General features: G+C 41.6%; 1 protein-coding gene across 9 annotated transcripts in view; it reads left to right on the top strand.

Annotated features, from left to right (window-relative positions):
• Positions 1 to 18,037, top strand: part of Ryr2 (ryanodine receptor 2) — a 557,252-nt gene that overhangs the window by 237,866 nt on the left and 301,349 nt on the right. For all 9 annotated transcript variants that reach the window (XM_029547437.1, XM_029547436.1, XM_029547432.1 and 6 more), the window contains 2 exons: positions 3,874 to 3,973; positions 4,915 to 5,011. In XM_029547437.1, the coding sequence (XP_029403297.1) occupies positions 3,874 to 3,973; positions 4,915 to 5,011 (197 nt within the window). The remainder of the gene's footprint in view (positions 1 to 3,873; positions 3,974 to 4,914; positions 5,012 to 18,037) is intronic.

The following is an 18,037-nucleotide window of genomic DNA, read 5'->3' as shown; positions in this document are numbered from 1 at the left end:
ACACACACACACACACACACACACACACACACACACACACACACACACACACACACACACACACACACACACACCAAAGAAAGCAACTAATAAAGGCTAAAGTGATTAACATTAGGTTAAAGGTGAGCCCTAATTGCAGTCAGGTGCCCTGAGTCCTGACACTGTGGCTTTCCTGTGACTTAACACTGCCATCTTACAGGTAGGTGCCCTGGAGGCTAAGCCTAAGGCTAGTTTTGCTTTCACTCTCTGCTCCCGGCCCCACCTTTGCTTTAAGGACTACTACTCATCTTGGTTTCAGTAATTGGTCTGTTGCTGCCTTCTGAATATTTAATAGCGATGGGCCTGACTTGGCACTGTTCCTACTCAGATTTCTAGTTTGCTGTTTTTAAGCAGCAAAAAACTAAGATGATTTCAGGAGGCAGTGCACGCTGAGATGGTTTCTTTTGAAGAGTGGGTTTTATTTAAATAACTCTTTATGGCTTCAGTACATTCTTAAGGACTTAGTTAGGACTCCTTCTAACAGACTGCACAGTCCCCTCCCCTCTCTCCTGTGTGTGATTCTTCTTTGAGTTTGGATATAACCTAAGGATCACATTTCAGATCTCCTAGTCACGCGTTCCTTTTTGGCCGTAGTTGCTCCTAGCTGCCTCAAGTTTGAGCTCCTTGATCTGGCACCAGCCTTTGTCTGTCTGTCTTTCACTCCCTCCTCAGTGTGTGTCCAAAACTTCAAAGAGAAGATTCTGCACTGCTCTCTGTATCCTCCTGACTCTACCCTTAGATTGCAGTCATTTCTTGGCCCTAATCAGCGGTATTTTTTAAGGATCTAGCCCACAACCCTGCAGCCCGATATGTTAGAATGAAAACTCCAAACTGACTTATAAAATTTTTATTATCTTTCAAATATTTTTAGTCCAACCATTGACATTATATTATACACGTATAAATATGAAATTTGTATCTACTTACTTAGAGACACTGTATCCCAAATAGTCAGGTCAGGCCATGTAATGCCTTTGGCATAAGAACTCCCATCTCTCCCTATGGAATCAATGCATCCCCTTCAGACTCTGCGTGGAAGGCTGTACCAGCTGTTTGGTTGGAAAATGTTCTCTTTTGATAATCAAATTTAGAAGCCTTTTAATATACTTTACACATTAAGATAATCCATGGTGTTTTATGTTGCTCACTTATCTCCTCCTATAAGATTACAAGCACCCTTGGGGTCAGAAGGTCTTTCCAATAATATTCAGCACAGTATTTTAGACAACACACTGAGTGACTCTGTGATGAATTAACGAATGGATATCTGTTTGTCATGACCATGTATGAACTTTCACTGGGTTTACAGAAAAGTTAAAATATAAGCTTTAGTTTGTGAATTCTTTTCAGAAGATTTGGTGAACTATATATGGTGATATATATGTATATGTATATATATATACATATACATATATATCTATATATTTCAACTATATATATTTTTTCAAGTGTATATGTGTGTGTGTGTGTGTGTGTGTGTGTGTGTGTGTGTGTGTAAAATTCTGTTTACTAAGCCATTGACATAGAAATAACTCAGATTTTATTGGAGGCTGGGCGATGGCTCATTCAGTGAAGTATTTGCTGTTCAAGTAAGAGGACCTAAGTCCCAGTCTTCAGCAGCTACAGAGACAGCCAGGTACAGGGGTGTGTGCCTGCAGTGCCAGCGCTGGAGGTGGAGGTGGGAAGGTTCCTGGCGCTCCCTGCCAGCCGGCCTAATCAAATTGGTAAGGGCGAGGTTCAGTGAGAGACCTTGTCTCAAAAACATAACATGGAAAAGCAGCTGAAGAAGACATCCAACATCAGGGTCTGGCACATGAGTGTTCACCTAGGCATACAAACAGACAACCAACACTTACACATGAAAAGAAATGAATAATGTTGATAAAGGTTTTGCTGTTTTGACCTTAAAGGTCTGACTGGTATCTTTTCCTCATTTGTTGGGTAGTAAGCTCTCTGGATGGTGAGAGACACCCCTGTGATCCTGTGTCAGGCAACTTAAAGGGGGAAAAAAGAAATGAATCAAAGAATCGTGTTGTGTGCTAATCACCATGGAAAACATACTGTTCTTATTTATGGAGCAGATGGGATAGGATTGATCTGTTAGCACTGAAAGTGTTCCACATCAGAAGAAAGAAAAGTAAGTCAGGAAAAGAGTCTCAGGGAAGACTGGGTGTAGGAATGGTGACCCTAAGAGGCCTCAGGGATTTCATGAAGGCAAGTGACAGCTGGGGTTTGAGAGAGGGGGGAAATGATTAGTAAACCCAATCATCTCCTGGGAAACTTTGAATCTATTGATTGGTACAGTTATTGATGAGGCTGATATGTGTATTTTACACCGTCAGCTTCAAAAGTCTCTTGTTGTAATTGATTTTTGGTTAGCATACAAAGAAATGGATTTCATTGTGACATTTTCTTTCATACACAGATATCAGACGTTTTATACTTATTTACCCTTCTGTTTGCATCTGTCCCAACCCCGCCTCTCTGCTTGCTGACCCCTCCTCCTCTCTACCTCCCTCTCTCTGCTCCCATGAAGAGTGTTCCTGTATTTTTGTTCATTTCTCTTCTCTCCTTCTAGATTTTTTTCCTCCTCTTTCTTACCCCGTATGTGCACATACATGTATGTATGCATGGATGCATCCCATCTTTCAGTGCACATGTTTGTCTTTCAGAGAAAACATAAGATGTCTGTCTTCCAGTCTGTCTCAGCTCTCCTTCGTACTGGTCTGTTTTCATGCAGATACCATAGTATAATTCTTCATCATGGACAACTAAAATTCTCTCGTATATGTGAATTACAATTTCTTTGCCCCATGGTTTTGGTTTAAAAGAAAGAGTGAAATTGTTGCTGAGAGATGTTATCACCATCTACTGGCTCTGATATCAAATTACAGCCAACAGTCACTGAAGGGCTCTATTCAGATCATTGCTTGTCAATAAGCTATCTCAGTATCATATATAGAACAGTGAATGATAATTGCAGGTACCCACTTTAACACCATTCTGTCTATCAATAAGTCCTAAGACAAAATTTCTTCCTATACATAAAATTTTTTTCAGTGCATTTGTTATTCATTTGTGTGTTTTCTGATTGCTGGCTTGTCAATCACTCTTGGGGTAAAACTGAAAAAAAATGTCTAAGTTACACAGAGTGTTCTAGTTGGCTTTTCCTGTCAACTCAACACGGCCTAGAATCACCTGAAGAGGGAGTCTCATTTGAGAGGTTTCCCAGAACATATTGGCCTGCAGGCTTATCTGTGGAGGATTGCCTTGATTTGGAATTGATATAGGAGGGCCTAGCCCACCGTGGGCAGCACCATTCCCATGGTAGGTGGTCCTAGGCTGACTAATAAATCTAGCCAAGCATGAGTCTTGGGGAGTGATCCAACAAACAACACCTGCCATGGTTCCTGCTTGAGTCCCTGTGCCAAGTTTCTCCAATGGATGGTGACCAGGAAGTGTAAGCCAAATAAATCCTTCCCTTCCCTAAGTTGCTTTTGGCCAGAATATTTCATTACAGCAACAGAAAGGAAACTAGAAAAAATAGTAATTTCTATTATTCTTTTTCCTGATCATGTTTTAATTATCTTACTTAGATTCAGCTATTTTTTGAATCAGAGCATGTTATCTAGGTTGGTCTTGAACTCAGGATCCTCCCTGAGTACTGAGATTCCAGCTATGTGCTTCTATGCCTGTCTAGTGTCTTAATATTGGAAGAACAGGCTGAAGTGCGTGTCCCTTACATACATTTCCAAATCAGCAGTGTTACTACCAGGGTGCCAGAGCTCCTTGTACCAGGCTCACAGCAATGCCTCCTCTTGCCTCTCGCTGCAGCACTTGTCATATGGCAACAGCAGCTGGCATGTGGATGCCGCCTTCCAGCAGACCCTCTGGAGCGTGGCCCCTATCAGCTCAGGAAGTGAAGCAGCCCAAGGTAAGAGATCCACTTTAATTAAAAGGCTTGTCCTTGATACAAAGTTGATGCTTATCCCTGAAATTGTGATAATGAGCTGATGGTTAATTAGAGACCTTTCATGTCCTGCTATTCTATCATGCAGAAACGTGACATTTTAGAATCTTTGCCTAAACTGCTATTTAAAAGTGAAGCCCGTGCTAGACTTCATCTTCTCTTATTTTCATGGTGTTGTCAACTTTGGCTGGTCCTTTGATTTCATGTACTAGCTTTCTAAGGGCTGTTTAGCCCATTTGTGAGACCTTGAAGTACCACTCAGTTAGTCTAATATCATCCTTTCTCATTATATTCCTGTGCCTAGTAGCTTCAGATCTGAGCCAGTACTTGTTTTCGTATGTATGAATGTGTGTGTGTGTGTGTGTGTGTGTGTGTGTGTGTGTGTGTGTGTGTGTGTTGGGGGAGGTAACTTGTATAGGTACATGCATGTGGAGACTAGAAGTTAAGAGGGTTGGATGTTGTTTATTTTCTGTCATATGTATGTGTGCACATGTGTGTTTGCATGTGTGTAGGTATACTGGTGCACATGTTCATGCTCATTCCATTGATTGATTGATTGATTGATTGATGATTTGATCTTTTCATTGGCCTGGATCATACTGATAAGTTGAGGCTGGTCAACCAGTGAGGCTCGGGGATCTTTTTGTTGACCGAATGGTTTCTACAGCCCCACCTTTTATGTATTTAATGGTGATGTTTATGAGCCCAAGGCCCACCCTCTGGTTAAAATATCAAACCGCAGGGTTCAAGTTGCCAGCCAATGCCATGCACCTTTGTGATTTGGTCCCTACACCATTTTCTAGTCCAGCGTTTCTGTGCAGGTAGACGATTGTATCAGACGCTCTGTCTGGCCGCCAGCGTCTGGCCATGATACTATAAACACAAATGACTTTTAACCCTTGCAGGGTATCTCATTGGCGGTGACGTTCTCCGGCTGCTGCACGGGCACATGGATGAATGTCTCACTGTCCCTTCAGGAGAGCATGGCGAAGAACAGCGGAGGTTGGTACTCGAGCCTGGCGTGTTGCACTGGCTTTGATGTATTTGCTGGGAAAAGAATAATCTTGATGTTGCAGAAAGGAACACACAACCAAACTGAAAATAATTATCTGGCAAGGCATTTTCCTATTGTAAAAATGGTGCATCAGAATTAAGACCTGCTCGCTGGCGTGCTGGGCAGAATGACCTCTGTCTTTCAACACTGAGTAGGTTGTGACTGTGTCTCATCCCATTGGTGAGTGCTTGACTTCACAATTGGCTAATTGGCACAAAGAGGATGGTGGGGTGGGGCTAAGGAAATATTGGCCCATGTTGGGCTAACTACCTTTGATAGAAAAAAAAAATGTTTCTCACAGACCGAAACATCCTATTTTCTTTGCTACGACAGACTTTTCCTTACCTAGGAACAGGTCTGTGGCAGGCATTAGTATCACCCGAAGCAGACTATACACATTCATTGCCCACTGTAACTTTTCACTTCACGACTTCTTAAGGCTTTTCTCTAGTTTCTTAACTACCAGAAGAAGAACTGAACATCTTCATCTACTTAACACACATAAGAAGCATCAAGCAAAACAAACTGGGTGAGAGGAGAGAAAATATGAAGTTAAACTACTTAAAATGCCACTAATCCTGAGCGATATTTCTGGAAGATTTAATCTCACACTCAGTCTCAGAGTTCTCAGGATTCTTTCCTGTCATCTGCCGTTTGTTGGAAAAATGAAGAAGTTGACCCCTTTCCCTCGAATTTTACATGGAGACCAAGTTAAATGTGTCTGCAGGTACTGAGCGAAGTGAACAGGTGTGATGAAAATGTGCCACCATTCCGTGTGACCCAGTGCTGTGGTTTGCCTCGTGAATTAATTAACAAGTGCAGTAAGCTACGTACACAAAACAGAGGCCACACGTAAGAGAAGAGCTGTCTGGGTGATTTGTTATGTGCTTTTAAATCTTTGAGTGTGCTTTTCTCATGATGTTAACCCGGGCATTTGGGAAGCTCATTGAATAGATACTTATCCTTCTCCTTTAGTGAGCAGATACAACAGGGTCTGTAGAAAAATCAGCGGCCACGTCAGTAGCTCAGGAAGACTTACTGGGAGCCTGCTCCCAGGTTCTGCCTCTCACAGGCTAACTTAGCTTAAGGTCAAGGGGAGCACAGCCCGTAGAGAAGCTCCCTCAGCTACAAGTGCATTGTCACCTGTAACCGTGAAACTCCTTCCCACAGTGCACTTAGTCCTCAGTGGTTCTATTTGTGTGTGTGTGTATGTGTGTGTGTGTGTGTGTGTCCAGTTCTCTCTGTCTTTCCATGCATGTGAGAGATGATAGATAGATAGATAGATAGATAAGTAGATAGATAGGTAAATAGTAGATAGAGAAATAGATAGATATATAAGTAGATAAATAGGTAGATAGATAGATAAGTAGATAGATAGATAAGTAGATAGTAGATAGGTAAATAGATAGTAGATAGATAGATAGGTAAGTAGATAGGTAAATAGATAGTAGATACATAGATAAGTAGATAGGTAAATAGTAGATAGATAGATAGATAAGTAGATAAATAGGTAGATAGATAGATAAGTAGATAGATAGGTAGATAGATAGATAAGTAGATAGATAGAATGATAGATAGATTAGATATATAGTTAAATAGATAAGTAGATAGATAGATAGATAGATAGATAGATAGATAGATAGATAGATAGATAGATAGATAGATAGATAGATAGATCGATCGATCTTAGGGAGGTAGAGGTATCATGGGTGTGGGTCTGAGTCTGGAGGGTAGGTGTTGGGGTTTCCAGGTACTTGTTAGTCTTTCCAAGGAATTGAGCAGAGAAGCCTGGCTAGTTAGAAGAAAGGAGATGATGTATTAATGGAAAGATGGTCTAAGGAGTGTCATATTTTACCAGTGGCCTGGCTCCAAGAAGGCAGAGAGCAGGGAGCCAAGGTCTGCAGTAAGCTCTCTGGGTCATTAGCTTAGTACCTGCCACATTCAAACAATGCAGACAGCTCTTCAGAGCAAGCTCTCCTGTCTGAATGAAGCTCAGCTAGACTAAAGGCTGCTGGTCTTTCCCCTGCTGCCTTTGTGTATTAGTCTCAGACATTTCCTCTTCTGATTCCCATTCTCCTGCCTCAGTGCCTAGCTGGAGAAAAGGGCTCACTAGGGGGTCAGACATTGAGATTTCTATCCCTGCCACACTCTCTCTCAGCTCTGCTCCCTGTCCATTCAGATGTGAGCCAGCTCTAGTCATCTTCACCTGAGGTTCCTGCCACCACGTCTCTACCATTATGACAAACATAGCCTCTAAACCAGGAACCTAAATAAGCTGGCTGCTTTTAACGTTCTTCAGCCAGGTATTTTATTCATTTGTCTAATTATGCTTATTGCGTGTGTGTGTGTGTGTGTGTGTGTGTGTGTGTGTGAGCACAAGCATGTGCAAGCCACAGTGAACATGTAGAGGTCAGAGGGCAGCTTGTGGAGCCAGTCTTTCCTTTGTGGGTCCCAAGGATCAGATATAAGCCATCAGACTTGGTGGAAACTGCCTTTACCCTCTGAACCACGGAAGTGGCCCAAGTCAGGTATTACAGTGTCAAAAAGTAACCAGTACACGTTGCTTTCAGAATAAGATGCAGATGGCACTGAGAAGGTCATAGAATGCTGAGCAGGACATTAAAAGGCTTGAGGTATTAATCCAAACAGAAGACCAAACATGAGAGTCCGCATGAGTAATGAAACAGCAGCCATTTTGGTTGTTTTGTTTTGTTTTGTTTTGTTTTCCTTAAGTGACGCAGAGAATAAGGAAAGATTAGAATCTAGATGTATCTGCTATCATTTTCCGTCAGCTCCAGGCTCTTGGCTGGGCTTTTCTCCTCTGCTGCCAGGGAGGAGTTTGTGGGGTTGGGCTGAAATCGTCATTGCTATACTAGACACTTGGATTGGAGGTGAGAAAGCATGCAAGTCAGGGGAACCCATTAGGAAGTAGGAGATCATGGGCATCAGGTGATAGAGAATAAGGCCCTTGCCCTAGTTACTCATTATTACTGTTGTTGGAAGCAACTTCAAGGAGGGAAGATGGAATTTTGTTTGTGGTTTCAGGGGAGAGAGTTGGTGCAGAGAATGGCACCTGTGGCTAGGGTCTTTTTTAATTATTATTATTGGTTATTTTATTTATTTATATTTTAAATGTTGTCCTCCTTCCTGGTTTTCCCTCCACCCCCCCCCACCCGATCCCCTCTGCCTCTGTGAGAGTGCCCCCCCTCCACCTGCCCACTTCTCCCTCACTGCTCTAGCACCCCCCTACACTGAGGCACCGAGCCACTCAGAGCCTCCACAGGACCATGGGCATCCCCTCCCATTGATGCCAGATAAGACATCCTCTGCTATATATATGCAGCTGGAGCCATGGGTCCCTCATGTGTACTCTTTGGTTGGTGGTTTAGTCCCTGGAAGGTCTGGGTGGTCTGGTTGATGGATACTGTTGTTCTTCCTATGGGTTACAAACCTCTTTAGCTCCTTCATTCTTTCCGCAAATCCTCCATTGGGGTCTCTGTGCTCAGTCCAATGGTTGGATGCAAGCATCCACATCTGTATTGGTCAGGCTCTGACGTAGCCTCTCAGGGGACAGCTATGCCAGGCTCCTGTCAGCAAGCGCTTCTTGGCAATCAGCAATAGTGTCTGGGTTTGGTGTCTGCATATGGAATAGATCCCTAGGTAGGGCAGTCTCTGGAGGGTCTTTCCTTCAGTCTCTGCTCCACTCCTTGTCCCTGTATTTCCTTTAGACAAGAACAATTCTGGGTTTGGTTTTTTTTATGAGAGCTAAGTTAAAATTGTGTGCACTGAGTTCAGAAGGTCTCAGTGCAGCAAGCTGGAAATTGAGTCGTCCGAGTCTGACTCAGAAAACAAGTGTGTGTTGAATATAAACCACAGAGGCGCGAGGACAGTTGAAGGCAAGGGTGTCAGTCGCATGCTCGCTCCGACTGAGAGGAACTGTGGGAGGTCAGCCATTCACCAGTGCCTTCAAAAGGCCTGGAAACTCGGACACTGGGTTAATGCGACGCTAGATGCTGGCTGACCTTGATTGAATTCTGATAACTTCTCTGCGAGTTGAGTCTCAGTGTGTGTTCACCTGAACATACTGAGAGACTCTTCCAAGGTCATGGAGGCAGCGAGAATACATCTGTTTGCATATCTTTTTATAGCATGTTGACATGGTGCAATTAGGTGGCATGGATTCATATCATGACTGTAGGGAGAACGTGAGTCAGAGCCAGGCAGCCTGGAGCCTCAGGAGGGATGCTTAGAGGAGAAATGTTTGTCTTGATTAAGTTGTGAAACTGAGCAATTATAGATACATACGGAAAAAAAAAAAAAAAAAAAAAAAGAGAGAGAGAGAGGCTTCCCTAGTTAGGTGTATGGAAAGCCTTCTGATTTTGAATCTTGTTGATATCATTACATAGGCTTTCAAAATTGCTTTCTTTGTTCTTCCCCTAAGCCATTGTCTGTGTCTGAGAGAACTAAAGAAGGCAACAGCCCGCAGCCAGCATTTTCTTAAATTAATATCAGCCTGTTTGAGGGGAAGGAATGCATAATGATGGCCGAGGCATACATTGTGGTTTATTAGGAAAAGAACTAAAAATGATTTGATTAATTTTTAAATGGTGAGTTTTAGCAGGGAAATATGTAAAAGCATTTAAAACATATCGGTTTTTGTTTTTTTTTTTTTGTCTTATAGGCCTTTTTGCTGGTAATTTTGATCTAGCTGTGCCCAGTGGTTGTTTCCTATTATTAAAATTAAAGATCACCTGTCACATGAGATTCGTTCTAGGAAGTAGAAATGACTGAGGAGATGGCCAGCAGTGACATTTGCTTCTGAGCAATTCAGGAATATTTTGGTTATCTGTGTTAGGCTTCTCAGTGGATTTGATTGTTGGCTTTAGCTTGTTCTACCAGGTATTTAGTAGCTGAAACTGTAATTGTAATTGTCAATGGAGGAGGCAGCTCAGTGACAGGACGTGTAATTCTGGATACCAATGGACTTGTTCAACTTTTTCACAATGAGATTCATCTTCTGTATTCCCTCTTCATTCTCACAGAGTGTTAAGAAGACCTATAGTTAGTATAGCCCCCACCGCACTATTGAACTAGGCGGACTTGAATCAGAGAATGAGCTATCGAGGCTTAACTATAAAGATATTCTCCTATACTTCCTGCCCACCTTACTTGAAAGATCGAGTTTTGACAGGGTCAGGAAGTACATGTCACTGTTTCTTTTAAGCTCCTTGAGATTTTTTTTTCTTTCAGGTAGGAATTTAGCTGTAAAACTTCTAGTGTGCATCTTGTAGGACCAGCAATGAAGATGCAGGCTACAGAGGGTGTGAGGTGGGTGTTCCAGAGTTAAATCGGGGAATGCCCTCCAGATGAGGGGATGAGATACATTAGAGAACAGGTTCTGGTGGTCAGTACGAGAATCAGGTGCCACATGGAGCTTTAATAATTGCTTTAATGTAGAGTCTCATTGTGGAGGCTTCTAATTTAATGATCAAACTTCATCTGTAGCATGATAGATTTTGTTGTTGCAGATTTTGTCTCTGAATATATTGTATTTTCTTCCATAATTTTTTATGATTGTAATAAAATATCAACAAAGCCCTTATTTAAATGCACATATGTTTATGATAAGAATGTGCACTATAAAGATTAAGTGTAGCCGGGCATGGTGGCGCACGCCTTTAATCCCAGCACTCGGGAGGCAGAGGCAGGCAGATTTCTGAGTTCGAGGCCAGCCTGGTCTACAAAGTGAGGTCCAGGACAGCCAGGGCTATACAGAGAAACCCTGTCTCAAAAAAACCAAACCAAACCAAACCAAAAAAACACAAAAGATTAAGTGTGCCATCCCTTTAAGGTAGTAAATTTTACTGTTTATTTCTTGTGACAGGCTTTGAACCGGAGACCAAAACATTCTTCTATTGAGTCACATCTCCAATGAGTTAATAGATTTTAAAGCAGTTATATGAGGGAATGTTAGTTTGAGACTTGAGTTTGAAAATAAATTTAGGGTGAATATTGATTATAAAGCATTATTTTCATTTTGAAAACAGGTTTACAAGACATGTTTTGTTTGTGTCGCCGAATTCATTCTACTTATGTTGTCTTGTTCCTTTCATGTTTTGTTTGCGTAGTTGAATTCATTCTACAGAAAGTTATGAATGACTGTCTCAGTCTGGACTCTGGGCTCTGAACTGTGTTGAAAAAGAGAGTATCTTTCTCTTGAGGCTACATTCTACAGTGATAATAAAAATAAGCATGCTTATTCACAGTTATGAATGCACATTGCCCATGTGCACATAAGTTGAATGCACTGAATAGAAGTTATAGGGAAAAATAAATGGAAGGGAACCAAGTGTGTGTAGGTGTAATGTGTCCTGTGGAAGTGGTAGCAGAAAGGAAAAGAGGGAGGGGAGGTTCTGTGTTCGCATTTGATCATGCAATGCTTCCGTAATCTACTTATGTTGTCTTGTTCCTTTCAAGCAGGACAGCGAAGACACAGTACCTTATGTGCTATGGAAATAGATGCTGCCATTGCTTTCTGGAGTGTGACTCAGTAGACAAAAGCTTTGTCACAAGAATACATGGCAGTCATTTCTTTACTCCTATAGCCTTTGTGATATGAAGATGATCCAGGGAGCTGTCATTATGAACAATTGGTACATCACGAGATGGGCTTTGTAGAATGAGTTGAGGGTCTAAAGGAGCATGGTTTATGACCTTGCACAGTTAGATGACCCAATCTCAGAAGGATGCTATGTCCAGTTTGCTGCGGTAGGGGGCACCCTCCTGTGTTCAAGCACAGACAAGGGGGAAGCTACTCATGGTTGTCAGCTTTGTGACAGGTATATGATCTTCCTGGACATTTTTGCTTGTTTGATTTTTGCAAGTGCTTGAAAAATTACCCAGAATCTACTGAAGTATCTCTGCTCCTTTGTCAAAGATCAGTTGACTCTGTTTGTGTGGGTCTATATCTGGGATATAAACAAAGATGGTTTTACTTTATTTATACCATTATATATGCTTCTCTTTATTTTTAATTTTTTTAAAAAGATTTATTTATTTATTATATGTAAGTATACGCTGTAGCTGTCTTTAGACACTCCGGAAGAGGGCGTCAGATCTTGTCATGGATGGTTGTGAGCCACCATGTGGTTGCTGGGATTTGAACTCGGGACCTTCAGAAGAGCAGTTGGGTGGCTTACCCACTGAGCCATCTCACCAGCCCTATTTTTAATTTTTAAGTTAAGATCTCATGTAATCCTAGTTAACTTTGTACTCACTATATGACTAAGGTTGACCTTCAACTTCTCATCCTCCTCCCTCTGCTTCCTAAGTGTTGGAATTACAGGCATGAGCCACTACACCAACCCAGTTGGTTTTCTATGTTAACTTAATATGCTGGAGCTTGTCTATAATGTAGGTTAAATTGGTTTCGAGATTTTTATGTTATTATTGCTGTGAAGGATTATATAAAAATTTCAATGAGAATTTGTTGAGGCCCAGCTTCAGCGTTGACCCTCAGGAGGAGGCTGGCAAGGGGCTGACTGACTTAAAGATTAATTTGTTTTCCCAAACACCATTTATAACAGAAGATGACCCATGCTTTTGAATATGATGCTAGTAACTCTTTTGTGTCTGTGACAAAATGCCTGACAGAAACAACTTTAGTTTGGCTCATAGTTTTAAGGATTTATCATTGGAAGGTAGGGCAGGTTGGCAGGACCATGTGGTGAAGACTCTTTAAATCCTGGTTGTAGGATGGGAAGCAGAGACAGTAGAGCGGGACCAGGAATGAGTGGTCCATTCAAAGGCCTACTTACTGATGGGGGGTTTACTTCTGCCAGTCAATTTCTGTTGTAGAAAATATTTAATCCCAATTCAGGGTTTCTACCCTGCCTTGGACCATATAAGACATACAACCTTTTTATTTATAATAGAGCTGGACAGATATCTACCCTCCATGCTATTAGAATCTACTTCCCCATTAATAGCCCCAAATTATAATTTGCCATATTCTCTCTAGGCTGCTCTTAACTTTAATTGGCTAGCTGTTATGGCCAAGCTTTTGTGACTCACCTAACCGACGTCTTCCATCTCTCTTCCCTCTCCCTCTCCTTGTGGTTTTCCTCAGAGCCCAGGCCTGGGAACCCCATGCCATGCTTATCTCAGCTATAGGCTGTAGGCATCTTTATTCACCAAATAGGAATAGGTTGGGGGGGGGTGGCAAGGTCACCTAGCATCACTTGGATCTACATGCAGATTCTCTCATTCTCATTCCTTGGGAGCAACCAGGCCTTAGGGGCCAGTTCTGAGCATTACATATATGGAGCAAAAGACCAAATCCCAAGAAGTTTACACCTCCCTTAAACTCCACAGTTTTCAAAATAGAACTATAGTCTGGGGCGGGGGGGGGGGTGGTGGTGGTGTCAAGCATTCAAAATGGGAGTCCAATTAGGGTATTTCAGATCCAAGCTATAAACCAAGATCAGGAAGCCCATAATACCACTGATTTGCCTGTAGCAACTCAGTTCAAGCCAAGGTAATTGAGTCCTTACTACAGAAGGACTGACTACAAACTCTGATTATTGTCCTCAGAGGGCTCATCCCATTCTTCACTTCTTCACAGTAACCTAGAAAGGGTCGAAGAAAAGGAGTCAGGGTCTGGAGAGGTGGTTCAGTAGTTGAGAGTGCGTATTGCTCTTGGAGAGGGCCCAAGTTTAGTTCCCACCACCAATGCTGGATTACTCCCAACTGCCTGTAGATCCAGTTTCAGGAAATCTGATACCCTTTTCCAGACTTGAGGGACACACACACACACACACACACACACACACACACACACACACGTATGTCTTAAAACATAAAGTAGAATTCAGCAACCTGCCCAAATTTGTACAATGAGATGATGTCTTCATAAAGTTTGTACAATGAGATTTGAAATTGACTTGCCAAGTTCTTGGTGCCCTATAAAAAAAAAGTGAGCTCATAGCTGTAGCATCATTTGGAGAAGGTGCCCTCTGTCAGAACTCACCCTTGTAGCCATCATGGGTTTCTTCATAGTGCCCAGTCATTTATTAATGATGCTTTATGATTATGCCCTAAAGCTCACTAATTGGAATTGTATATCCTATAAAATTTTATTATGAATAAATACTCCCATGTCAGGCAGTGAGAGGCTTGTAAAGATTTGTGCCCTCATTAGCATGCTAATATAGTATTTTCTGGGCTTCAGATTTTAAAGATGAATATGCTAGCTGTCACAGCACTTGCTTTTTACCCAGAGAATGAGCTGTTGAACAATTGAGATAAGATTTAAATTGTATTTTATGACTTCCAGAACCAAAAGAGCTAACTACTTATGTTTTGGTGGACAATGTTTAATAACCATGAGAAGTTGAATTGATGACATTGTGGGGAGAATTTGTGCTTAGAATACATTTAAAGTTCCTTTTATGTGGTCAGCCTGAAATACGGGTTCTCTAATGAAGTGCTTCATTTTGGAGAAGGATGGGTTGTGGAGGCATAATGTGTAGTCAGAAGCCTGGGAGTTTTTAAAGTAGTCTTGAATAAGCTTATATGATTGGTTATTACATGTGTATTTTAAAAGTTTCTGTTTGGTGAAATTGCAGTAACTTCAGCTTTTCTGATTTATGATCTAAAAGTTTCTGCTTTAAAAAAAATGTGTGCCAGCTTTTGGGGTTTGTTATCCCAGTTACTCAAGAGGCTATGGCAGGGGCAATCTCAAGCCAAAGACCAGCCTGGGCTGTGGCATGAGTTCAGAGTCAGCCTGGGCAATTTAGTGGTATTTGTTGCAAGTTAAAGGAGAAACGGGTCTGGAGATTCAGCTGAGTGCTAGAGTGTTTGTCTAGTTGTGTGTTCAATCCTCAAATCTGCACAGTAATAATAATTTTGAGGATGATTATCAATTTGTATTATTTTTAATTATTTTCTCCCCCGCCCCCAAGTAGCTATAACATTTTAAGGAAATAGTTTATATATTTATCACATTTCCATATAACAGTTCATCATCGAAAGCGGTTAGGGCAGGAACCTGGAGTCAGGTGCTGATGCTGAGGGCATGGAGATATGCTATTCGCTGGCTTGCTTCCCAAGGCATGCTAAGCCTGCTTTCTTATAGAACCCAGGTCCATCTGCCCAGGGGTGAGGGTTCATAATGGGCTGGGCCTCCCCACGTCAATCACTAATTAAGAAAACATCCTACAGGCTTGTTTATGGCTGGATCTTAGAAAGACAATTTCTCAGTCGAGCGTCCCTCTTCACCAGGGGCCCTAGCTTGCATCAAGTTGATGTCAAACTTTCCAGAACAACATCTATTCACCTTCCTTGAATTTCGGAAGGAAATGTGTTTATTTTAGGCTCCAGTTCCAGTTTGTAATCCACCATGGTAGGGAAGTTACAGTGATAAGACCTCGAGAGGACTGGTCACATTGCTTCCACTGCATGCATATATTACTTCATTTCCCTCTTCTCTTGACTGTGGGTGTGAGGTTACCAGGTGCTTTAAGTTTCTGCCATCTTGATTTCCTCACACTGATGGGCTGTACCTGAGCTTGTGAGCCAAACAATTTCCCTTTCCACATAAGATGCCTTAGTAGGTGTGTTTTCTCACAGTAACAGAGAAAAAGAGAAGCCATCTTTTGTCTTCTTTTTTACTTAGACCCATTCCAGAGCTCCACCTTTCTGTTTTATGGGCTTCTGTGTTCTTCGCTTCCAATAAGAATTCTTTCTTTTATTATCTTTTTTTTTTTTTAATAATTGAGGAATTGTAGGGTATAGGTTTTTGAGAATCTCCATTAAAGTCACAGATGGTATGAATGATCCTATCTTCATTTTGTGCCAGGTTCAGTAAATCTTTAATTTCTTTTGATCCTGGGAAAGTCTCTTTTGTTTTTTAAATGGTTAGGTTTTTTTTTTAATTTTATTTATAAATTTCATTGTTAACCTTTAGAAAAAATGACAAGGAGTCTAGGGGGTTGGGGAAATGACTCAGAGGTTAAGAACACTGACTGTTCTTGCAGAGGATCCAGGTTCAGTTCCCAACACCCACATGATGCCTTACAGCTATCTGTATCTCCAGCTTCAGGGGATGTGATGCCGTCTTCTGGCCTTTGTGGGTACCGGGAATACACGTGATGCAAGGCATATATGCAGGCAACACTCTCATATGCATAAGAGAAAAATAAACAAATCTTTAAAAATGTGTCTAGGACACTGTTGTTTTGGTGAAACAGAAGACTTATTAAAGTTAGAGTTATATAAACTATTATCTCTATATTTCTCATCAGCCATCTATCTCTATCCATCTGCCTGTCATCTTTCTTTTTCTCCACCTACCTCTATCACGTTTCTATCTACCATCTCTCAACCTTTGTTTGCATCTGTCTGTGTGTCCGTCTGTGTATCTATCTATCATCTGTTACCTGTAATCTATTATCTACCTATCAATAATCTGTCATCATTTATCTAGCTATCTATCATCTATTATCTATCTCTCATCTATCTTCTACCAATTACCTATCATCATCATTTGTTATCTACTTATCTAGAATTACCTATCTGCCATCTATCATCTATCATCATCATCATCATCATCATCTATTATCTACCTATCTACCATCCATGTCTTATCATTTGTGTACATACACACACAGTGAAGTAGAATGTAGAGATTATTTTTCATTTATTTTTTTAAACATATACCTGGAGACTTTGATTTCTTAGTTGAGTGTTCTCTTCCTTGACTTTTTTAAAGCCGCTGAAGTGCTTCTACTATACAGCCAAGGTTAAGAACCCCAATGAAATAACTAATATATGTCCATAGCTCTCAAAATGTCAACCTGCAGAATATACTTCATCTAGGGGCTTATGGGAAATGTAGACGCATGGATTTCCCCCTGACCTCTATCAGAAACTCTGGCCATGGGGCTAGCTTGGGCTTTAAGAGGAATTTGGAAAAAAATATACCTCACTAAAGGTTAAGATTCATTCACCTGCATCAGTAGTGCTGTACTAGTGCGCTGTTGTCTCATAAGGGACATTAAGCAAGGTGAGAGGCAGTTTTGCTTGTACCAACTGGTAGGAGGCTGGCATTTAGTTGGTAGGGGGCAATTGCTGTAAATATCTCATAAAGCAGGCAACATCCCCCGTAGCAAAGATACGTCCAACTCTACACAGCAGGTGTGCTGCCGAGGAGATACCCATCTAAACCATGGGGTCCACGTTCTGGCTCTTCTTTGGATGAAGACTTTAAAAGGAGCCAAAGCCCACATCTACTTTACTGAATGTTGGTGGGAACATGGCATAACAGTTTTTGATAGTTTCTCATGTGATTATTGCCTATGCCATGTCAGGAAGTCACTGCTGTTGAAAGTATTCACAGGTGCATCTAAAGCACTGCAGGTCACTGTAGACAGGTGAGGATGGTTCTGAGCCTGTTGATATATCTTAAAAAATGAACAGCCAGGCATTGTGTTCCTCCTGATGGTTGTGTTATCTCAGGGAGTGGGAAACATGGGCTTCTATAATATTATTATACAAAGTATAAATTGAATGCACAGCTATAGTTAGGGGTAGATTTAGAAATAAGGACACCATGAAACTGGAGAGGTTGCTCCGTGATAAGAGTGCTTGCTGTTGTTGTAGAGAATCTGAGTTCAGTTCCCAGCACCCATATTAGGCAGCTCACAACCGCCTGTAACCTTAGCACCATAGGGATACAGTTAGAAAAGTCCGAATACAAAAAGTTATATGGAACAAAAATTTCATAACAACACAAAACACCCCACAAAGCCCAAGAGGGAGAGAGAAAAGGGGGGAGGGAGAGGGAGAGTGGGAGAGAGGGAGGGAGAGAGATAGAGGTAGTGATATATATGGGGAGAGAGAGGGGGGAGGGAAGGAGGGAGGGAGGGAAGGAAGGAGGGAGAGAGAGAGAGAGAGAGAGAGAGAGAGAGAGAAGA

This window comes from Mus pahari, chromosome 16 (assembly GCF_900095145.1).
Source record: "Mus pahari chromosome 16, PAHARI_EIJ_v1.1, whole genome shotgun sequence".
NCBI lineage: Eukaryota > Metazoa > Chordata > Mammalia > Rodentia > Muridae > Mus > Mus pahari.
This window is presented reverse-complemented; position numbering and strand designations above follow the sequence as displayed.